This window comes from Macaca fascicularis, chromosome 2, assembly GCF_037993035.2.
Source record: "Macaca fascicularis isolate 582-1 chromosome 2, T2T-MFA8v1.1".
Lineage (NCBI taxonomy): Eukaryota > Metazoa > Chordata > Mammalia > Primates > Cercopithecidae > Macaca > Macaca fascicularis.
This window is the reverse complement of record NC_088376.1, coordinates 37104205-37129052: the sequence shown is the minus strand read 5'-3', so window position 1 is coordinate 37129052 and position 24848 is coordinate 37104205. Positions and strand designations below refer to the sequence as shown.

Here is a 24848-nt window from a genome sequence, read left to right as displayed (position 1 = left end):
GCCTGGAGGTGCCTCCTATACCCAACCAACTTCAGTTTCTTTCATCGACTTTGTATATAGGCTTTTGAATAGGATTTTATTTAGGAAATAAAAATAATCTTGCTACTATAAATAAGAATACCTATTGTAGAGTTGTTTTTTTAAAAGTATTATAGAGTAGCGTCTGTCATGATATTTGCTGCAAGTTATTTAAATTGGCCACTTTAATATAGATTTTTTTAAATCTTCATTTTTTTTCTACTTAGAAAACAACAATGATTTTTGGGAAAATTCAAATATTACAAAAATGTTTTAAGAACTCTAAGACTAGGCCTGGCATGGTGGCTCATGCCTATAATCTCAGCACTTTGGGAGGTCGAGACAGGTGGATCACGAGGTCAGGAGATCAAGACCATCCTGGCCAACATGGTGAAACCCCGTCTCTACTAAAAATATGAAAATTAGCCAGATGTGGTGGCGCACACCTGTATTCCCAGCTACTCAGGAGACTGAGGCAGGAGAGTTGCTACCCGGGAGGTGGAGGTTGCAGTGAGCTGAGATTGCACCACTGCACTCCCTCCTGGGCGACAGAGTGAGACTCTGTCTCAAAAAAATAAAAAAGAAAAAGAACTGTTAAGACTTTGTAGTTCTGTATTCAGAAGTAATTGTTTATGGTTTGGTATAACTTCTTCAAGGTCCCCTTTTTTTCCCTTTTTAAACAAAAAAGGGATTTTTAGATGTGTATGTTGTATAGTACTTTTTCCCCTACAGAATAACTTATCTAGGCATCTTTCTTTTTCTCTCACTCCTTCTCTTTAATGGTTTTATAATATGATATTGTACGGATGTATGCTATATTGCTTTCTGTAAAGTACCTCATTGATGGGACACATGGATTTTTAATAGCATTTTATTATTTCAAACAATGCTTCCCTTCACTGTTACATAGTTTCCCTCATTTCATTTTGTAGGCAAAATCTAGGTAATGGGATGATGAAAACAGTTGGTAGTTCATCTTTTATTGATGTTTCTACCTTTGCTATTTCTTTTATTTAAAAATTTTTCAACCTTTGCTTTTGATGAATATAGAAACACAAAAAAAAATGTGTTAATGTGTATCCCTGTGTGTGTATATGTACATATATATGTGTGTGTATGTATATAAATATGTTAAGAACATCTTTGTTCAGAAGTTTTTGTGCACTTATGGCCTTATTTCTGAATAGTAAATTACTGCTAAGAGGTGAAATGACTAGCCAATGCGTGTGCGTGTTTAAAACTTTGAAAGGTACTGCCACATGTACCAGTGAATAAGTGCTTATTTTTGATCTTCATTTCCTAATACCAACATTTTAAGTATACTTGTTTGCCTTCCAATCTCCCTCTCCCTCCCGCTCCCCATATGTCAGTGTGTATTTTCTAAGAAAAAGGGCGTTCTTTATACGACCAAAGTACAATGATCAAAACCAGGAAATTTGACATTATTATGTTATTATCTAATCCACAGTAGTCACATTTTATCAATTATCACAACAATGTTCTTCATAGCCTAATTTTTACTAGTTGATGTCTCTTAGTTCCCTATCAGTCAGGAACGGTTCCGTAGCCTTTCTTTATGTTTTTTGACCTTAACATTTTTGAAACATATAGGCCAGTTATTTTGTAGAATGCCTCTCAGTTTGCGTTGTCTGAGGTTTCCTCATGATTAGATTCAGGAATATCTCTTTGGCAGTGATACCACAAAGGTGCTGTCCTTCCCAGTGCACAAGGTGCCAATTTGTCCTGTAACTGGTGGTGGTGACTCCGAACACTCTCCTCACCAGATTTCTCCCGTTGAGTTTTTCCCTTTATGATTAGTGTGTAATTTGTGGGGAGATAATTTGAAACTATCTTTTAACAAAATCTCATTCCTCATCACCCTTTCAACCTCTGCTTTTTGCGTCTGTTTTTGAAACTAGTTTTGTATTTCAGCCTGTGCTGTGGTGAGGGCAGTGTGTTTCCTCTCCCTGGAAGAGGTCAGACCTACGCTGGATAACCATTCAGTAAGGCTGTTGTAGAAGGAATTCAAGTATTTCTGGAGTGGTTGTTACTGAATTTTAAGTCCCTTGCAACTCTGAGGTCCAGTGTTTCTATGAACATCTTTCAGGCAGAGAAGCTTCTTATATTCTCCAAAAAATTGATAGCTAATTCTTTGTTATTATTCTTACCTTTGATGTTGATACATATAAAAACAAATAATAAATGTATTTCGAAATGGTGAAAGGTTTATTAGAGAATTCTGTTCTAGGTGCTTCTATTGACTTTGAGCAGAGTGTAAATATTTCTGGGCACACTTAGGAAAAAAGAATGCTGATATGAGAAGGTTTCCTGGGCAAGTGTATGGGTAGTGATTTGTGAGTACAAAGGCAATGTGGGAAGTGGCAGTCAGGACTGAACAAAATAAAACCTTCTTATACTGATTCCTTTAAAACAGTTAATATACACTGTTTGTTATTTGGAGTGAGCGCAGGGCCCTGACATTGCTGGTAATGGGTGTCTGAGTCTTAGGAGCCTGTTACAGGAGGATATTGGAGTGGGAGAGAGCAGGTAGGAGGGGCTCAGGTGAATATATATGTTTGAAGGGAAACCTGTGTTTGTGTGGTGCATTTTGGGTTAGGAGAAGCCTTGGTATAGCTGTAATTGTACTCCCATATCATTCACATTATTTTATAGCGCATAATTTCCAAGTTACTTCTTTGGCAGGTATAAATATCATTGTTAGTGCACATTTGGGCTGCCACTGTGGTATGATATGCTTTGTGAGGCAGAAGTTTCCTTATTTTTTTGGAGGGTATGACCATTTATTTACATGTCCAGGCCAGAAATGTAGAAGGGATCCTAGTTTCCTTCTCCTACACTTTCTAAATCTAGTTGATTCTCTCTAATAATTACATCTTAAATTCATTTCCTACCTCTCTTGTGACCCAATGCCTCACCCTTAGTTTGGGCCTTCATTGTTTCTTGCTGGGTTCAGAAGTGGTCTTCTAACTGGTCTCCTTTCCTCTGGACTGACCTCTCGTTGCACCCTCCACAAAGCCACCCTAGGCTTCTCTGTTGCTACCGGAATAAAGCTCTTGGTTTTGTCAGAGGCCTTTATGGTCTGGTCTTGGCCTTTCTTTTCTGCCTCCTATCTAGCCAGTCATTTAGTGTCATTTTTTTCTGTCTTGGAATTTCTTGAATGCTCTTTGATCTGTCACAGTGCTGCTGTTTGCCACAAATGCCCTTTCTTCATTCTTTACCTGAGTAACTCCTGTTTATCTCATAAAGCTGTGACCTGGTGTCACCTCTCCTCCAATGTGTCAGGTGCCCTTTTCTGTCTGCACGGTGCCCTTCTCCTCTCTCATAGCCCTAGTTATACTTTAAGAATATTATACTGGTTTGATTTTCTTTTCTTTCTCCCTCCTATATGCTGAGCACCTTAAAGGGTATCCTCTGTGCTTGGTATAGCACGTGGTACTTACTGCAGAAAAGATGTGCAGGTAGAAGCCACAGGGCCTGGCTCAACAAATGGGGAACTTCTGAGCAGTTGGGGCTTTTCAGAGTTGGAATGTGTGGCTTTAGGAGTGGTGACTTTCCTATTTCTGGAAGTGTGAAAACATATAGGCTGGGTACACTCGACAGTAATTGCACAAATGGGATGTTTCAGATATTTTACTCTTAATAGAGTGAGGTTATAAGTTTGGAAAAATGAGTGGGTTGAATATAAACCTAAACTGATTTATACCTGTAACAGGTATAAAAATTTAGAGGAAAGTAACCATCTTATAATATTTTTTAGTAAAAAACTAAGGAAATATGTCTGTGTTAATCTAGTTTCAGGCTTCAGGCACTATTGCAGTTCCCAGTTCTAGGTAATAATCTCTGGTGATTTTAGCACAGTTGATTACGTTTATTTATTTTAAAAATTAATCTTATGAGTAGATAATATATGCACATAGTAAAAATTTAAAAAGCATAAAGGGTATACAGTGAAAAGTAAGTCCCCTACACCTTCTGGTACCATCCCTGAGCAATCCAGCCACTTAGGTCCCCTTGCCTGAGTCAGCCAATGTTGCCTGATTCTTGTCTTTTCTTTAGAAATAGTTTGTGTGTATATAAGCATCCATGTGTATATGTATATATACATCTTTCAACAACTAACATACCACATACTTTTCTGCAGTTTGCAGAGCACTGAACGATATCCTGGTCAAGGATCTCTGTCACTTGATACAGAGTTGTACTTTTTCCCCCTTCAAATGGCTGTATTATTTATTATTATATGGTTGTACTTTGGTTATTGATCAGTTCCTGTGAGGAAATTAAGACCCAGATTTGGAAAGGGACTTGCTTAAGGTAGGAGAAGTAGGGTTAGAGGAAGCAGAAGATAGAGATGACCTGAAATGGGAAAGTCACACATGAGGGCAGGGGAGGCTTGATGAAGGGTTTGTCACCTGATCGTTTAACCCTGAGGTGTAATCATGAACTTTCAGAAGGAAACTTTTCAGAAGGAAAATTAGATGAAGCTCTAATTACTTCATCGGAAACCCTCGGTTCTTTCTTTAAGGTTTTGCCAGAAGACGAAATATTTGCTTCCAGAGATCTCCTGGCTCCCTGGCATATGTCAGTTCAACATTGTAGATATTTTAACATTAGTTTTCCCATATCACAGCTTCTGGTAACAGTGTTTCTCAGTGTTTACGCGGTTTTGTCTTGCCGCACAGATTGTGGTCTCTTCAGGGGCTTGAAGCTGTCTTACTCTTAGTGCATAGGTCACACATGCCTTAGCGAGTGGTCAGGAAAGACCATTGTGTTAATTGCATTTTGAGCTGGGAGTAGAACTCTGGTATTGCTTCTTTTTCACAGGACCACACACTTAAAAGCAGGCTACTGAGAGGCTTTAACAGATAATTAGTTTCTTCTGTATTCCAGCACATTCCCCAATATCCAGGAAAAGCATGTAACTGTGTCTGTTGAGTGTCAGTAGCTTTTTTTTTTTTTTCTTTGAGACAGAGTCTCACTGTGTCACCCAGGCTGGAGTGCAGTGGCGTCATCTCAGCCCACTGCAAGCTCCGCCTCCCGGGTTCACGCCATTCTCCTGCCTCAGCCTCCCGAGTATCTGGGACTATAGGTGCCCACCACCACGCCAGGCTAATTCTTTTGTATTTTTAGTAGAGACGGGGTTTCACCATGTTAGCCAGGATGGTCTTGATCTCCTGACCTTGCGATCTGCCCACCTCGGCCTCCCAAAGTGCTGGCATCACAGGCACGAGCCACTGCATCTGGCCGTCAGTAGCTTTTTAGATACCTGAAAAGCAAAAATTTGCCAGGATGTAGCAGAATATTCCCACTCCCCACCCTCACCGCGTGGCTGTTCTCTGCTTTCAGGAATTCATCATCATTTTCTAGGAGTTGCAGGGAACTTGTCCAGAGTTCCAGCAGACACCGCTGGAGGCCAGCGGCTGTGTCCTGTGCAGAGTGAGGTTTCTATGAGAAAGGCATTACTTCTAGTAAGTTCAGAGAAATTAAAGGGCTATTTAGCTGTAGACAAGTGTATTCACTTTAAATCTGTACTCTCTGTGTTCCAGAAGGAAATGTCTTTACTTGCCAGCTTCCTACTTGTAATTGCCATTTGTTTCCAAGTAAGGGAACATAAGCAAAAATGTTTATTTTTCAGTTTATTCAAATGTTTATATTTTTGGTAGTTTCTGGTTTTTTTTTTTTTTTTTCCTTTTCTTTTCTTTCTTTTTATTTTTTTTCCTTTTTTTTCTTCTTTGAGACTGAGTCTCACTGTGTCACCCAGGCTGGCATGCAGTGGTGTGATCTCGGCTCACTGCATCCTCCGCCTACCGGGTTCAAGTGATTCTCCTGCCTCAGCCTCCTGAGTAACTGGGATTACATGTGCCCACCACCATGCCCACATAATTTTTGTATTTTTAGTAGAGACGGGGTTTTACCATGTTGGCCAGGCTGGTCTAGAACTCCTGGCCTCAAGTGATCCACCTGCACTGACCTCCCAGAATGCTGGGATTACAGGTGTGGGCCACCAGGCCTGGCCTGTAGTTTCTTTTCTGAAGTATTTTGGCTCACTCTACACCCTGATAAACAACTACTGTTCAGATTGCTTTGTCCCAGTAGACTGTACATTTAACTTTTGAGCAGATCTGTTTCATTAAAGGATTATTGGCAAGTGAGAGTCCTTACAGATTGATACATGCCCAACTAGAGAAAATTGGATTTCAATAATTGGCAATTTCTTCTCTAATCCCAGAAACTGCAGTTTTAAAATTTATATCCTAAAGACTACAGAGGGAAAAGAGAACTACCTTGTGAATGCCCCCCATTTTTAGACAGTTCCTCAAAAAAGGAGCCAGCAAGCAGGCGTCCGCAGTTTCATACTTCATATTCCTCTAAGCTGCTGATAACGACCAAAGGGGCTGCCTTCTCAGATCTCCTCCTCAGCCCTTTGCACCTCTCCCTGTGCCCTCACTGGCCAGCTACACTCACAACCTTGTGTCCCTCCCTTCTCTCCTCCTTTTCACCTTGCCACACTGAAATGCTCAGGTGCCAGTCTTACCCCTTTTTTAACTGCAGTTAGCGCCCTGGACCCCTTTGCTAGACCCTCTCTGCTTCCTTAGGGGTTCTGGTCTCTGGTCTGCTGCTTCTCTCCTTGTGATAACTGAGACCTGTGATAAAGGAGACAGCAAGTTTCTGGGGAAATAGTAAGTGTGGCTTTGAATTTGTTAAGTTGGAAGGCTGTAGGATAATTAAGTAGATTTGCCTAGTAGGTAATTGGACACTTGGGAGGGATTGAAGATAAAAGAGAGTGAGAGAAATGGATGATTAAGATATTCTGTCAGTGGTGAAATGGGCTAGAACCTAGTGTACTAGGACAGAAGGATTTACATTTGGAGAGGAAAATGGACCTTTCCTTGGGAGTGGAATGAAAAGAATGGATGCTCTAACAGATCTGCCTGGGTGTTGAAAAGAAAGGCGAAAATGGAGTTCCTCTGTGCTAGTGGAAAGGGACAAAAACATTGAGTGTGAGGAGGCGGGGAAGGTCTGTAAGGTTGGAATAAGACTAGGGAAGAGAGGGTCAGTGAGGAAGGGATTGCTGAGCGGAACTAAAGGCCTCCCCTGAGACTGGAGGTCATAGTTGTGTAAGAGCTCCTTCTCTGTAGGATGGATTTCCTTCAGCAGTGCCGAGCAGCAGGAGTAGAGTAAGGGGTGGTCAGGATGCTGGAGCTGCCCTTTGAGAGTTTGGAAGGAGTGAACCAGCTGAAGGTGCCAATATGACTGTCAGTAATGTTGCCTTCTTTAGGGCTTAGGCTGTGGGAAACATAAAACTAGGTGTTTGTGGCTATACTGGAGAGAAGGGAAGTGGCTTTAACTGGCTACTGCATCCTGTTAGGAACACAGCTCCTGGCTCATAAATGTGCCTCATAAACTTTGGCTGACTTGGAGTGATGGAGTCAGAACTGGTTTTGTAGGAATCAGAGGTGGTGATGGGATCTTTGATAGAATGGCATTTTTGCATTTGTTTTGGTTATGAAGTAGTTCTTTAGTGTGTCAGGATATTGAATACTGAATATTGAAGCCAGGGAGAACATAGCAGGACACCAAGGCCTCTGCGAGTCCTGTGTGGGTCATTGGTGTTGATGGCATGAGAAGTAGCCATTATGAGTAGAAGCTGTGAGCTTCAGCTGGGCACGGTGGCTCACGCCTGTAATCCCAGCAATGTGGGAGGCCAAGACAGGTGGATCACTTGGGGCCAGGAGTTCGAGACCATCCTGGCCAACATGGTGAAATCCTGTCTCTACTAAAAATACAAAAATTAGCTGGGCATGGTGGCGTGTGCCTGTAGTCCCAGCTACTTCGGAGGCTGAGGCAGGAGAATCGCTTGAACCCAGGAGGCAGAGGTTGCAGTGAGCTGATATCACGCCACTGCACTCCAGCCTGAGTGACAGAGTGATACTCGGTCTCAAAAAAAGAAGTTATGAGCTTCAGAGTAGAGGGGATTTGCATGAGGGCATGAGGAAGGGATGTCTGGGAAGGACCTAGTGATCCTAAAGAGTGTTGACCCTACTGTCTAGGCCCTGAGGGTCGGGTGTTATAGGAACTGAATGATAGAAGAACAGATGACTTCTGAGAAAGCCAGGTTGTGGGAGAAGGTGGGAAGACATTTGTGAAGAGGCAGAGAGTGTAGGAGGTTGTTCTGAATAGGGAGGTTCTCAGAATGGGGGAAGAAACAGAAGGCCTGCAACAGTGTTTTTGACAGACCCAGGAGGTTTCGTGTCAGAATCCCTGGGGCCAGCAGTGGGCTGATGATTATGAAGAAGGGCAGCATGGCAGTAAGGTGGCTGTTCTGGAATGACTGCTGATGCCGCTGATGTCTGCATTGATCAGAGGAGACTTGTGCCAGGCTAACAGTTAGGTGTATTACGTTAATGATCCTATTTGATCCTCATAACATGTATTACCCTCATTTTACAAAAAATGGAAACTCAGAGAAGTTACTAATTTACCTGAGGGTCACATGGTCTCATGGTTCCGAACCCATTTCTTGCTGGCGGTGCTGGTTTCTTTTGTGCACCTACCCTTCATGTATAGTCCTGTTCAGAGAGAGCATGGGTGTAGGGATGTATAATGAATGCATTCTTTGATGTTGTATTGCTGGAAAGCTTGCTCATTCCCTGCCCAAACTTGCTTGACTGTGGCTCTGTAGCACCCCCTGGTGGCAGCAATGGTATTGTGGTATGCTAAGGTGAATGTGAACACTTTGTAGCCAAGGTACCTCTAAGTCACTGATGTGCTGCAGCAAGAACATTTCCTTTGTTGGGAATGTGGCACTTATCAAACACAGCCTTTAACAGTTGTTTATGTACCTATCTTAACTGCAAAGGAAGAGTTTAATGTTTGTATACCCCTACAGTGTTTAGCTAAGAGACTTTAAATACAGTGTGAAAGGAGAAACCCCAAGGGGAATCAAACTCTAGATTGAGCCCTTCTTATTCACGGGTAACAACGCCTTCCACCGTAGCCCAAGCGTAAGGGCCATCCCTTCCCTTATATCTGGGATGATACTCTTTCCCTCTTTTCTTTCATCTTTATTATGTACCATTTCATTAGCTTTATTCACCAGCATGTATACATATTTGAATATCTCATCTAAAAACGAAGAAAGAAAAGCTTTGGAACACCCCCCACTTCACCATCTGTCTCCCATTCTTCCAGTTAAGTTTCTTGAAGAATGGCTTATCGAATGTCTTTCTTCCCACTCTTTTCCCAACCTGCTGCCTCATGGCTCTGCAAATCTCAGTCTGCCACCAATGACACCTTTTGTGACCACCGAATGGCAGAGGGATACCATACGTATCAAGAACCTGTGGGCAGGGCAGAGAGTGATGTGAACTGTAGGACCTCATTGAAGGTCTTGATGCTGGCAGCCATTCTGAATTTCAGCTATTGCTTTGCAGTTTGAGCTGCTTCTTTCATGAATTCTCCATAGCAACAGAGCCATAATTATTGATGTTGATTGGTTCTATTAAGCCGCATTGGGTAGGCCAGGTATTGATAGATAATATTGGTGTTTTAGAGACGTTTCATGGGTTGCCTTTCTTCCCTCTGGATTCTGAATCACTTCTCAAGTTAAATGGGGATCTAAATATGAACTTCCTTTTTGGTGGGAGCAAGACTAGAGGATGTGACTTAGATATTCTATGAGAAATCTACCTTGGCATCTGCTTATTGTGTGAGTGGGTCTGCAGAGCAGACCTTCTTCTACCAGCCACAAGGAGGCCCTCCGAGCTTGGCTTTCATTTATCAACCAGAGAAGACATTGGTAGCTATTTATGGTCTGTCAGTTACATATCTCACCGCTCTGGTTCTTCACATCTGGCTCTTCATGGCCTCTCTGTCAGTGCTGCATAGTCGTCAGCAGGATTTCTGACCCTAGATGGCAGGTTTTATGGAAGAGTGGTGGTCCTGTTCTGGACATAAAATAGAGGATGGCTTACTGGATTGAATTTTTATCCAACTGAAAATTCTTGGGACTATTTCTGACAATTTGGATTTTTTTATAGCTAGATTATTTGTACATGTGAAAGGCTCATGCATTGATTAGTTAATGAGCTAATTAATGAAGTCAAGCTGATAGTATCTTTCTTCTTATCACAGGTCCGTTTTGCTTATTTCTGTCTATTTTACAGGTTGAATATAAGCTGGGATTCCAAGTGGACAATGTTTTGGCAATGGACATGCCCCAGGTCAACATTTCTGTTCAGGGGGAAGTTCCACGCACTTTATCAGGTAAGTGAGTTTCTTCAAAGACAGAGTTAACATACTTTTTCAACTGCATGCCCTGTGTTCCCAAAACAGAAGTTTAACTACTGATGAGTAATGTGTATTACTTGATAGGCATAAGATGTGTAAGTACTGTGAAAAGTAATTTTTGTAAATATTTGCGCTGTGTTCTTAAACCATTCTCTCTTTTCTTTCCTTCTAGAACTCTCTGTGCTCAGCCCTCCCTCTCTCCTTTTCTGCATTGCTGATACTTACCTCCACATGAGTCCCTGTGTCTGATCTCGTTTCGCTTTGATTAGGCACCACATTCCACCCTGTGGCCCAGATGGTCTTTGCATGGTCATATTTGACCCTTTGACCTGAAGCCCATCAGTGCCCTCCACCCCCATCAGCTGAACATTCCATACTCACCACCTTGTGTCCTGGATCCTTTACCATCTGCCCCTGTCTGCCTGTCTAGCCTTGTTGCTGCACTTGCCCGAGTTCTAGCAGTTCCAGACTACATGAAGTTCTGATCTTTAAGCCTTTGCATGTGCTGGTCTCAGTATTTGGGATCATCTTTTCCTCTTTCTGCTTGTGAACTCCTTTCTATTAATCCTACTCATTCTGCAAGACTCAAGATCTACATTCTTTTTCCTGCCACCTTCTCTTCTTTCATTTGTTAACTTCTATTCTTCCTACCCCTTTGGAACCTTATATTTAACTGTTTTTGCACTGATTACATTATCTAGCAATTCCCTTGATGCTTAGCATAGAGTATGGCGCAGGATAGGCACTCAGTACAGTCAGAGTAAGTGAATAAATATCTTATTTACACCAATTTAACTACTTTTGAACTAACTTCTTAGGCTCTTTAAGTTGTAGTATTTGTAAGAAATAGAAATTTTTAAAAATTGAAAGTATCAGCCACAATAGTGTTGTGAAACTTTTTCTGGCAGTCATATTCACTGTTATCAGTCACATACATTAAGCTTGAAGAAAGCACAGGAAGGCTGCTTAAATTTTTGTGGGCAGTAAAGGAATTTAGAAATGCCCATATCTTTAATGCACTCATATAGATGGTAGAATGATATATTTTAAATTTGTAGGAAAAGAATCTTAAAGATTGGGGAAAAAATTATATGCACTGAAGTCTGTTATCCCATTGCTACAGTTATGAATTAAAATCAGTTTCTATTGAGAAAGGTGTTGTTTTTAAACTCATAGCTGAGAATTGATCAGATTCATTTACAGGTTTATATTTAATCTTTTTATGAAGAGCAGACATGCTTGCATTTTGGTGGTGAGTTGTCTTTCCATTTGATCATGTAATTTCTGTTGTTACTACTGCTGATGTGTCTGCTAAGGTTTGCCTGATGATCCTTTAGCTTTAGTGTATTGGAATAGCAGGACTTATGAGACAAAGTGATATATTAAAAACGATGAGCAAAAGTTGAAAACAATTATCTCTTCATTGATGTCTTGGTTTGTTCTTTAATACTAACTTTTATATCCACAATGAATTAAATGCTTAATGTCTAGAGGTGTGGTAGCCTGAAGATTTCTAAAAACTTCTGTTCAGTTACTTTATTTAAATGTATTATTTTTAGTTTTCTTGCAGCAAAAATAAGTAATTCTAAAATGTTTAAAAGAATCATTTTGGGGCATTAATGGTGATTTTTAGAAAATGTAAAATATTTTTCTTATCTTTTTTAAACAGTGTTTCGGGTAGAGCTTTCCTGTACTGGCAAAGTAGATTCTGAAGTTATGATACTAATGCAGCTCAACTTGACAGTAAATTCTTCAAAAAATTTTACTGTCTTAAATTTTAAACGAAGGAAAATGTGCTACAAAAGTAAGGAATTTATTTACCAAAATATGTTTTACGTATATGTGAGAAGGTGAAAAATAGAGTTTGTTGTTTTTTCACAGATTTGATTATGACCAACTCGTGATTATAGTTGCAAGTGAGAAAAGAACACTGACAGATGAAGTTTTGAGATAATCCCAGATAGTTGGTAGCCAAGAATCTCACTCAGGCCTCATTCAGTCCATGCTTTCTCAAATCTTTTGTCAGAATTGCTAAGATGTTTTCCATTAGGAATAGTGCTAAAATGATTGAAGAGGTAAAGAAATAAGAAAAATCTGTTGGGACTTCTGAGTAACTATGTTAATTGTGTTTCCCTTATCAAGTTACTTTTATGCAGAAGCATTGCTGTGGGGTGAAGACCTGGGTTGGAATGACAGCTCTGGTCTTTTCAGGATATTGGTACAAGTTCCTTAACGTCTTTGAAGCTCAGTTTCCTTCATCTGTAAAATGGGCATAATACCTGTTTCAGAGGTTTGTTGTTTTTACGATTCATTAAATCTAGCCTAAAACTTAGAATACCGTATGTGGGTACTTACCAAAGTTAGTTTTTTTTGGTTTTGAATTATAAACTGAAGAAATCAGAGTGGATACGAAAGAGTTCCAGCATGCTAGGTCATAAATCAAAGAATTTTGGAGTTCTCCTTACAAGTTTAGTTCAACACACTCACTGTAAGTTCCATAAAGCTAAAGTGACCCAAATTTACAAGGTCACATAGGTAGAATTGGTTAGTATCTAAGATGGGGGTGAGGGGAAATCCTTAAAAAAAACCTCCCAAACCCTGAGTGCTTACTATGTTCTAAGTGCTTGACAGATATTACACCTGTTTAATCCCTACAGCAACCCTAGGCAATGGGTTCTGTCATTGTTGTCATTTTCAGAAAAGGAAGCTGAGCTTCAGAGAATCTAGCTTGCCAAGATCAGATGGCTAAGTGGTACAGCTAGGATGCAGACCTGTTCTGTCAGTCTCTTTGTTAAACTGTCTTTTAATAAATTTCCCAGTTGAAATCAGTGCTGAGTGTTATGAAAACACCTAAGGCCAACAAGTGAGTTGTAATGGCTAATGTCTGGGTACATGCCAATAAAAAAGCTTCACTACATTTGAATAGACATTTTAAGAAAGAAAAGCTAGCATCTTTCAGCTTTAGTGTTTTGATACAATTTTCAGTTCTACTATATTCAGTTATGTACCAACTTCCATGTAATTTTAAAGACAAAGGAGATTTCAGAGACTCCTTAGTCCAGTGTGGTCATTGTATGTTTGATATAAGGAGATTGGACCCTAGGCCACCTAGGCTACCACAGCTAGCCAGTGAGGAGTATAAAACATTCAGTTCGTGATCCTCAGAGAGATGGACATGACTGTACCATGGTGCTTCATGTTACTCTTAAAGGCAGAATGATAACCAGACTTGGTGTGGCCTCTGGATCCCACCAGTGCTAATATCTGCTAAGGTTAATGATCAACTGATACTCAAAATGATCATATACCTTCTCCATTTTCTTTAATATGTGTGTGAAATTAACATTAAAATTCTGTGTTGGAGTAATTTTCTATTCTGTTTTAGACTTAAGTTTTTCTCTGGCCCTCTGTATTTATTGGTCATGGTTTTGGCCACCCTAGTCACCCAGTTCAGGCTCATGACTTTTACTTTGTTATGTGATCCTAATGTTTTTATTTATCTGGTTTTCCAGCCTACTATATTTAAAAAACTGTCTGCAACAGAAAACATATCTGTACCATATGGAATGTTAATAGGTGTTACTAGCAAGAAAAGTTTCCTTTATCATATGAGGATGGCAATTATGGATTAGACAAGTTTTGTGACCCCATGACTCCTTTTAGTCTTTACATTCTAATGTTCACTGTGAACCTCCAAAGAGACACTATAGTATGTGGCATTTCCCAAACTTCTTGACCACAGGAACATTTTCATTGAGCATCTAGAAGTAACACCCATTGGCTAACAGTGGTATAAAATATAGATTGATGACTGTAGTGGTGATTATCGGAATAGTAACGTAGCTTTCATTATCTTGCAACAAATACCTGTTGCTGAGTTCCAGCAATGTTCTGATAATTATTGTAATTAAGGATTTTCATGGAAAAGAGAATTTCTAAAGCATCATTTATCTCCTTTTAAATTCAGAACTTGAAGAAGTAAAAACTTCAGCCTTGGACAAAAACACTAGCAGAACTATTTGTAAGTGTTAATGTATTATCTTTATCCATTATTAGAAATGAAAAATGGTTGACTGCATATAAACATGATTGCATGAAGCTTGGAGGCCTCATGGTTTCCAGTTTGTCAAATGATAATGACACCATGCTGTTATTTTGCTGGTGCTTTGTAGACTGGTGGATAGGTCATGAAACTTAGAATATTGACTATTTTGAGAACTAAAATTTATACGTATTTTGTGACAAGTAAGCTAAAAAGTTTTACAAGCAAGAATATCGTATTTTTGAGTAGTCCTAATTAAAGTATGACCATGAAATATATGTAAGATCTTTATTAGCAGAGGGTTAGAAAATCTGGCTTGCAGTCTAGACCTAATCTTAAGCTAATTTCATCCAGGTGAAAGTGTAAGCTTAAAGATACTATGTTACTTAAAACTACAGAGCAGATATGTGAAGTAGATTTTTATTTTTTGGTATTGGTTGTGTTTAGATACTATTACAAACTTCTTTTTTTCTTTTCTGACATGAAGACATCATTGGGTCTTACTCTTCTTGGGGTTGTGTTAATAGCAGTATCTTAAAAGGATACTAGATTCTCTTCATGCAAGTAGACTTTTAAAAAATTGTTTTTCGAAAATTTCAAGTATATAAAAGTTCAGAGTACGCTTTGATGAACTCCACGTGCCCATCCCCCAACCTCAGTAATGATCAACACTTTGCCATCGTTCTTCCATTGATTCCCTCCTTTTGTGCTGGTTAGGGGTGGAGGAAAGTATTTTCAGGCACATCCTAGGCATCAGATTATTTCACCCGTAAATATTTCAGGGTGGATCTCTTTTAAAAGGGCCTTAAAAAAAGAAAAAACCACAGTCACCTAATACCTATTCATTTTGATTTGTCACATATAACGAAATTAACAGCAGTTGCTTAGTATCTCCAATAGATAGTCCATGTTCAAATTAACCTGATTGTCTTAAAAATGTCTTTTTTTCCCCCCTGAATCAAGATCCAAATGAAGCCTACACAACTGTTTGGGTGATATGTGTTTTGTTTTAATCAGAAACCACCAACCCTTTTATTAATATTACTTGTTTATTGAAGAAATTATATCATTTGTCCCATAGAATTTCCCACATTCTGCATCTTCCTGAAATCATTGAACATGTTTTTTTTTTCTCTCTCTCTCTTCTGTAAACTGGCAGGTAGATTTTGCACTTGATTAGATTTAGATCTCTTTGGTAAGAATAGTCTATAGGTGGTACTCTGTGCTGCCTATTTTGTCTTTTCATCACCTTGGGAGGCACAGAGTATCTGGATGTCCCAAAGTAGAAATTTTTTTCCTGTAAAATAATGTGACATATTGTCTACTTGCTAGAGTATTTCTGAAAAGAAAGAAAAAAACATTAAAAAAAAGTCACTGTTGCCAAAGTTTACTTTTAAAATTCTGGTGACTTTGCCCATTTCTTTTATGCTAGTAGGATATTACTTCTCACAAAGAGCAGTATTGCATATTCTTGACCTCTGTCTGTCTCTTCCTTGCTCCCTCTCATCTTCCCACCTTTTCTATTTATTCAGCCACCCAACACCTATGGAGAGTCTGTGGTGTGTTAGGTGGTATGACTGAAGGAGAGGACTAAACTGTGAGCAAATAGACCCTGTCCTCGGGGGTTTATAATGTAGTGGGAGAAATAGACAAGGCGATAGGCAGTGATAACAACATAGCATGGCAAGCTATGATATGGCAAGCACAGGGGGATTTGGGAACCCAAGGATAGCTTCCTGAGAACAGTGACAGCTCTTCTGAGAGCTGAAGGGTGACCAGATGGTGGCAAATGGGGAGTGGGAAAAATGCATAGGGAAACCTGGAATTTGGAGGTAATTGAGCAGGGTACATCTGGGGGGATCTGCCCAGCAGAGCTGTATCCTCGGCTCTGCTCTGGAAAGTATTTGGACAGTGCTGCTAACACATACCTCCAGAATTCAGAATTTTTTTCTGCCCCTCCCAAGACTGAATAGCTTTCCCATGGCATAAGGTAATTCTTGATGAAAGTCATGCCTTCATTCAGGCTACAGCCAAGTCTAGCTGCCCTAGAAGTCATTTGGTCTCTTTGCGTTAATCTGTTCTGATTTATTGTTTGTTGATTGAAAGTTTAAATTTTAGAAAAGTTTTATTTTTCTTATTTCCATGTGTTTTTGAAAGCTATAACTTTTATCTTTTATCCCAAAGTATCCCCAGAACTCCAAACTTCTGTATCTGTCAATTTAACATCTATGCATGGAGATATGAGGTACCTAGTTAGTAGACTAGGTACTCCAAATTTAACTTGGACAAAACTCCTGATTTTCACATCCCCAACCTGCTTATTTTTATCTTTGTAAAGGTACCCTTATCCAAGCTATCGCTTAAGCCAAAACTTTTCATTCTTCTTTTTCTTTCTACTTTGGTACAATCCATTTGTAAGGTCCGTTGACTGTGTTCCCAAATCCATTTACTTCTCATCTTCACTGTAACACTCTTGTTCAAGCCACTGCTCTCTCCTCGAATTACTCTGGTAACCTTCTAACTCGTTCCCTGCTTCTGCTCTTGCATTCTTCACACATCATGCAGTCATTTTTTGTTAAGTGGCCGTGTGAAATTGCTTTGCTTGAAACCTTGCAATGATCCCCCATCTCATTTAGGATAAACCCCAAATGCCTCAAGTTTTGTTCAGTAGAGTTATGATGTGAGTACTTGTGATCATATCTTGCATGAATCTCCAGGCACACCAGTTCTGCTTCTGTTTGCATCTTCCACTCTGCCTGCTTCTGTCATCTGTATCTTTGTTTCTGTGTGTTTTTTCTCAGTTTGCTTCTGTGTGTGTGTGTGTGTGGCTGTGTCTATGTCATTGGGTTATTTTCCCTCTTGCTGAGGCTTTCTGTTTGTCTCTCTTTCTTATTTATTTATTATTTTTGAGACGGAGTCTTGCTTTGTCGCCCAGGCTGGAGTGCAATGGTGCGATTTTGGTTCACTGCAACCTCTGCCTCCTGGGTTCAAGTGATTCTCCTGCCTCAGCCTCTTGAGTAGCTGGGACTATAGGTGCACACCATCAGGCATGGCTAATTTTTGTAATTTTTTTTTTTTCAGTAGAGATGGGATTTCACTATGTTGGCCAGGCTGGTCTCAAACTCCTGACCTCAAGGGATCCACCCACCTCGGCCTCCCAAAGCGCTGGGATTATAGGTGTGATCCACCGCGCCCAGCCTGCCTCTCTTTTTAAAATAATAGAAAGCCGAGTATCATTTTATTTAATGAATAGAGTCTTTAAAAACAGAAAAGCAAAACAATTTCTGTTACTCTCAAAAAAGAGTAAATGTTTTTTTTTTATAAACTTGTGGACCCTTCTGTCACTCAGTCTTCTGTGAGTCAGTGGTCCCTGGCAACAAAGCGATGTCTGATCCCTCTAACCCAAACATCATTGTTGAAGGGATAGGAAGAATATATAGATCTGCACTGTCTAGTATGGTGCCTGCTAGCCACATGTGACTTTCTAACTTAATTACAGTGAAGTCAAATTAAAACATCAGTTCCTCAGTTTTACTAACTACATTTCAGTAGCTTTAGTTGTATTTACATTTGAATGCTTAATAGCCACAGGTGACCAGTGGCTACTGTATTGGACAGTAAGTACTCTAGAGAACATTTTCGTCACTGCAGAAAGTTCTGTTGGACAGCACTGCTATAGTATATTTTATGCACTGGTATGTGTGTTTTATGTATACCATTTGTGAGTGACTATTATACTCATTAGCCAAAAATTCTATTGAAAAATTCTTTTTTTTTTTTGAGTTGTAGTCGCACTCTGTCGCCCAGGCTGGAGTACAGTTGAGCGATCTCGGCTTGCTGCAACCTCTGCCCCCGAGGTGCAAGTGATTCTCGTGCCTCAGCCTCCCGAGTAGCTGGGACTACAGGCGCCTGCCACCACGCCCGGCTAATTTTCATATTTTTAGTAGAGGCAGGGTTTCACCATATTGGTCAGGGTGGTTTCAAGGTGATCTGCCTGCCTTGGCCTCCCAAAGTGCTGGGATTACAGGCGTGAGCCATCACACCTGGCCTAAAATATCTTTTTTAAACTACAACAAAAACATCAAAAAAATTTTGTGAACTTACACCAATATGCTACTGGTAACTGATCTTACCAAAGAATGGGCACGTGAAAAGAACAGAATACTTATTTGTGTATATTGGATCACAAAGCAGTCATATTTCTTTAAAAAGCTAAATGTGCTTTTTGTTTTTATTTCAGATGATCCCGTACATGCAGCTCCAACCACTTCTACGCGTGTGTTTTATATTAGTGTAGGGGTTTGTTGTGCAGTAATATTTCTTGTAGCAATAATATTAGCTGTTTTGCACCTTCATAGTATGAAAAGGATTGAACTGGATGACAGGTATTGTACACATTTTGGGAAAGAAAAAAAATGAAAGCAGTTATTTGTATATGTGTGGGAGCCCGTACATACCAATGCGCAGTGGTGCGGGGGAAGGAGGGAGGATGACCAGGCCCCAGCCAAAGGAAAAATAAGATGACCTAATCACTGACTCTGTGTTTCTCTGATTTTATTTTTATTTTTTAAAAATTATGAAGTCAGAAATTTGTTTTTTAGTTGTTGGGGAAGAAGTGGAGAACAAGTATGTTTTTTCTATTCCCTTTGACATGACTCTACTTCAGAACATTGCCTTTTCAAAATAGCCCTGTTTCTTCCTTCTAGCTCTTCCCTTCATCATTCTCCCAACCTTCTCTTCCTGCCTCCATCCAGTAAACATTTATTGTGCACCTGCTCTGATTTAAACCATTGGTTCTCAACCTGGTTACACAGTAGAGTCAAGGAGAAGCTTTTAAAACATGCTAGTATTTGGGTCCACCTTCCAGAGATTTTGATGCAAGTGGTTTGTGGTAGTATTTGGGGATCAGTATTTTTCATAAAGCTTCCTGGATGATTCTAATGTACAGCCAGTTTGAGATATACTGGGTTAGATACTATGCTGAGTGCTGGGAACAGACAGAAATAATGATATGCTTCATAGTTTCAAGATTTAATCTTTTGCATTAACCTGTAATTATAAAAGTATGTAATTTGATGACTGTGATATGTATAGTAAAGTGTGTGAAAACAAAAGGTGCTTGTCCAGCCTCAGTGAGTCAGAGATGACAAGGAGGACATTATAGTCAAGTTAGGGTGAGAGGTACAGATGGAATGATAGGTTTATTTTCATAACACACACTTCTTACTTCCCTCCTCAGTGATTCCCAGTTGCTGACTGAAGACATGCCCCAGCTTTGTGACTTCTTTGAAAGCCCTCCTTTATGTGGAGATGTATCACCATACTCTTTGAACCTTTTCTCCTCTTCTTGCTGTATCCTTACTTGCGCTCCAGTCAAATGATTACTTATTCCTCACTTTTGCCCCACACTTTGCCCTTCAGGACTTTTGTTCATTCTTTCTCCTTCCCATAGGCCACCTCCATGCATTTTCCACCAGTCCATACTTGGTCTACTCTTCAAATTCCAGCTCCATTGCTGTCTCTTTCATGAAGTCTTTCCTAAGCCTCCCAAACACCCATTTCTCTTTGCCTCTGTCTCTCTCTCGTAGCAGTTATTGTACTTTTTCTTCTATAATTTTTGGTGTGATTGTCTTACCTTTAGAATGTAAGCTTTTTCCAGTTAGGGAGCAGTGTGTCTTACTCCTTGTTGAGTCACCAGTCCTAATTGGTCTTAACATACAGCTGGGAGGCATGTTTGTGGCATAAGACTATGAAGGGGAAGGGAGCTGACTGGATTCAGTACTTGCCCCTAAGTACTCTTTGTCCCCACTGTTTTATTTTCCATTTCTGTGTGGAGAAAGAGAAAAGGGATACGAATGAGAAGGAAGTACATATATGATTTGTTTCAGAATATGTTTTGTGTACATGGTGGTGGTGAAGTTAGGTTTAGATTTTTACAGGGGAAGAAATGGCATTTGGAAGCAATTAAGGGAACATTTTGATAGGACTTTGAGAGAGGATACAGGTAGAGAGGTGACTGAAGAGTATGACATTTGGAAGTCAGTCTTGATGTACCCAGAGAGTTTTCCTTGAATGCCTGCATGTGTGCTAGGGCTGTGAGTCCACATAGGCCAGAATTGTGCAATAACTTTCAGATTCCGTGGGGCATCTACCTCTGCCTGCTGAAATAATTAGTTACCATCCATGAATTGGTGGTCCAGTTCTCTATAGTTTTCAGGCAAAAGTTTCCAGGCATTACTTCAGTAAAACCAACTTATATTATCACATGTTTTCAGAGCATAGCCTAGTGGTCAAGAGTATGGACTGTAGAGCCAGACTATCTCTGTTCGAAGCCTGGCTGTTCTGTTTACTAGTTTTATGGGCTACATGGAGTAAGTTATATAGCCTGTGTGTGTCTCAGTTCTCTTCTGTAAAGCAGAAATACACATCTAGTTAGTTAGGTATGTTGTGAGGTTTTAATGAAATAATACTGTAAGCTCTTAAAACACAGTGCTACGTATAGTAAATGGCATTTTTATGACGTTTTTAATAAAGCTGCAGTATGCTAGTAGTGATGGACAAAGTTCTTCTTCAACCCTTTTCTGTCCTATTAACAATTATTTATTACCTGCCAGGCAGGCTAACAGTGGTGACCAGAAAGCTCCCATCCAGTTATCCAACAGCATTTAAGAGACATCTGCTGCTTCTCACTCTATATAGGGGCCACTGGGATTACCATTTATTGAGTGTTTTCTGTTTACTAGTACTGTTCCAGGTACTTTATATATATTATCTTAACACTCACAGCCACCTAGAAATAGGCTTGAAGAGATTAAATAACTTTTTCAGGATTGCTCTTCTAGGAGCAGGGCAGAGCAGGTGGGACTCAGTGTTGTAATAGCTATATATTAATAATCCACTATTGTCATTGCATAAAGCACTTGCTCTGTGCCAGGCACTGTTCCCTGTGCTTTACATTCATGAACTCCGTTAATCCTCACACAGTCTGGTGAGGTTGGTTGGAGCCCATGGCTCCATGGAATTCCTTAGAAAGGGATGGTAGTGTTCTTCCATTCCAGGCACTTAGGAGCCACTGCTTGTTATGAACAGATCTCCTTAGAGGCAGAGAATTAACACTGCCTGAGATGTGCTCATGCCAGGGCAGTTGGAGCTCATGTGTGTGGCTTTACCTCTCCCAGCACTGCAAATTGATCTTTTCAGTCTCTGTGTTATGCCAGATGAGCCTGTCCTGGATAAGCAGAGCTTCTCTTTATATTCACCCTGAAGTCCTGCAGAAGGGTTGGTCTGCAGCGTGTCTCTACTGTAGTCTTTCCCTATTCGTTTGTGACTGTGGGAAAGTTTATTACTCCTTTGTGGGATGCTTGATTTTTCTCTTCCAGTTTCCATTGTCCCCACCACCACCCCCCTGCCCTTACTGGTGATAGTTTCCCTTTAAAATCTTTTATTTTCTATCTAATGCCTAACAGTGTCGGACACATAGTAAAATACACAGTAACTATTTGGCTGAACAACCAATGAGCAGAGGGAGGAAAACAAACATTTTGTTATACCAATCATTGTTTTTTTTTTTTCACAACGATTTGTGTCAAAAATGACCATTCTGTCTGGTTTATGTTTTCTGTTCCAGGGAAGTGTGGTTTTCTCTGGTCATTGATTGACTTAGTATTAATTGAGCTCTCACTGGGGCTCACTTTGGCCCACTTGGGGCTTCTTGTGCCAGGCACTGGCTTAAGTGCTGGGGAAGGAGAGGTGAATAAACAGGCACTTGGCCTGCCTTTGTGGAGTTTATAGTCTGATTGGGTGAGACAGACATTAAACAAACAAAAAAAATCCCTGCTGGAATGTAGGGGTCACAATCTTTGTCTGTTGCGTTCACTGCTATATCTCTAGCACCCAGTACAGTACCTGACATGTAGTAGATACTTAATAAATATTTGTGGAATGAATAGATGAAGTGGAGTTACAGAGAAAAACAGAAAAGTACAAATTGTAGTAAGTGTTTTGAAGGAAAATTATGATCTTTCCCAAAGTTCTGACTTCATTCTAAGACAGGGTTAGTATCTCCATACATAATTTTACTTGCTTTTGAAAATCAAATGAGATAATTTATTCAGATTGATAATTTATTTAGACCGGCTATAAACTATTAAGTGCTGGCAAATATACATTTTAATCTCATTTTCTACCTCTTGTGATATAGCTGTGTAGGTGTTGACTTTAATGGATGTCAGGGGTAGGTCCCCAATTGCTTCTTGCTTCACTCGTAACAGTAAGTCTTGGATTCCAAAAAAAAATTTTGTTCTGACCACTTAGCATAGTGCTTTGCTTATTTTAGGGACCCACTTAATATCTGTTGAGGGAGTGAAAAATTGACATAGATGTCCCTGTAACACCTTTGTGTGCCTACAGGCTTTTCAAAAATTCTGAGGTAGCACAAGAGTGCCACCTACTGTTCAGTTAATGGAGAGAATGTGTCTGCGCACTTAAGTCATCAGTGATGTTGGTATTTAAGTAGTATTTTCACATATCTCATACAATTTGAGCCTCACAAAAATCCTGTGAGGTAGATTATCTTAATCCCGTTTATTTCCTTCCCTTTTGAGGATGGTAATGCTCCTCTTCCCTCCTCATTATTGAAGTCTGGACTTCTAACAGCTTTGATATCTGGTTTGATTTTTGAGTGGTACTCAGCTGTAAAACAGGGTCCTGTAATTGCTTTTTGTTCTAAGGACTGGGGATGCATAATATTCACATAATTAATATAATTATAGTATATATAGATTAGTAATAATAATTTATGAATATATGTTTGAGGGCCAGGCACTAAATGCTTTACTTACTTATTTTTCATGTAATCGTTTTAGCAATCTTACCAGAGGATAGTATTATGCACATTCTGTCCACAGGGAATTTGAGGTTCCAGAGGATTAAACAGTTTGTCCTAGGCCGTACAGCTAGTAATCAATGATACTGGCAGTTCTGACTTCATGGTTTATGCTCTTCATCTCTTTTCTATGTTGACCTATACCCACTGCATTATAAACCCATATAGATCAATTCTGGAATAACATCGAGCCTAAGAAGCTCTTCCAGCACTCTGACCAGATGATAGCCTAATGAATCTTTATTATAGTCTCTTTGAGTTGCAAAGTATCTTTGCAGAGTTGCTGGGGAAACAGGGCTAACTGCAGCTTCACAAGAAGTATCAGGTTGGTGCAGTAATTCCAGTTTTTTTTTCGTTAAAAGCAATGGCAAAAACTGCAATTTGCAATTTACTTTTGCTCCAACCTGATAGATAACCTAAAATGATAGACATATTCAGGGAAGGCATGCTGGAGGGGCATTTCGTTAGGCAGACATGTATCTTGAGATCCATGGTTGTGCTGAGCAGAATGGCTTGCATATTATAAGTGCGCTCTAAATGTTTATTGCAGGACCTTCCTATCTTAATTTTTGCTATGACTTTCTACAAATGTTTTGGTTACAATAGCAGATAGTAATATATTGTATTAGTAGCAATAAAAAGGCTACATAAAGACTTACGATCCTCATTGCCTGGATGTTACATATTTACATTTTTCAGTTTTCTGTATGGGCTCTTGAAATTGATAGAATACACTTTCATATATAAATGTTATAGATTATATAGCAGCCCTTTGTCATTTTGTGTGTGTGTGTGTGTGTGTGTGTGTGTGTGTGTGTGTGTGTGTGTGTGTGTTTTGTTTCAGAGACAGGGTCTCACTATGTTGCCCAGGCTGGCCTCAAACTCCTGGACTTTATTATGTATTTTTAAAAATCACCAGTTTTTGAAAATACAGACCTATTATGTGGGAAGTGGTCAGTTAAAAGATTTTGCACATTAAGGAAAGTTGGAGACTTGATTGGGCACTGCTGATCCTGTAGCTAAGAGAGACATTGAAAGATCTATCCTGCCATCTGGTTTCACTCTTCATGCTGAATTTCTATGTTTCATGTCTCCACTGCTGCAAAATTATAAGGACTAAGGCAGTGAGACTGAAATGTACCCAAGAGACAAGGTTTCTCCCCCCGAATAGGCAAAACTGCATGCTTGAGCAGCATTACTTTGCAGTAATCTTGAACACAACAGTATTTGAACCTGTCATCTTCTTAGTGTTGTGTATTATTTAGAGAATATGGTGTAATGCTTCAAGTACTAGAGATTTCCCAGAAGTTGGATAAAAAGGAGGGATTGGGGAAGTAGAAGCAGCAAAATGTATTGTGATTAAATGAACTTAAACCAAATTTGATACTTTTTTTTTTTTTTTTTTTTTTGAGATGGAGTCTTGCTTTATCACCCAGGCTTTAGTGCAGTGGCATAATCTTGACTCACTACAACCTCCGCCTTCCAGATTCAAGCAATTCTCCTGCCTCAGCCTCCTGAGTAACTGGGACTACAGGCATGCGTCACCATGCCAAGCTAATTTTGTACTTTTAGTAGAGACGAGGTTTCGCCACG

At 39.8% G+C, this 24848-nt stretch overlaps 1 protein-coding gene across 2 annotated transcripts in view; it reads left to right on the top strand.

Annotated features, from left to right (window-relative positions):
* The window catches only part of RYK (receptor like tyrosine kinase), a 91365-nt gene that overhangs the window by 29251 nt on the left and 37266 nt on the right, over positions 1-24848 (top strand). For both annotated transcript variants that reach the window (XM_015445101.3, XM_065539928.1), the window contains exons 3-6: positions 10206-10305; positions 11999-12133; positions 14297-14350; positions 18612-18756. In XM_015445101.3, the coding sequence (XP_015300587.2) occupies positions 10206-10305; positions 11999-12133; positions 14297-14350; positions 18612-18756 (434 nt within the window). The remainder of the gene's footprint in view (positions 1-10205; positions 10306-11998; positions 12134-14296; positions 14351-18611; positions 18757-24848) is intronic.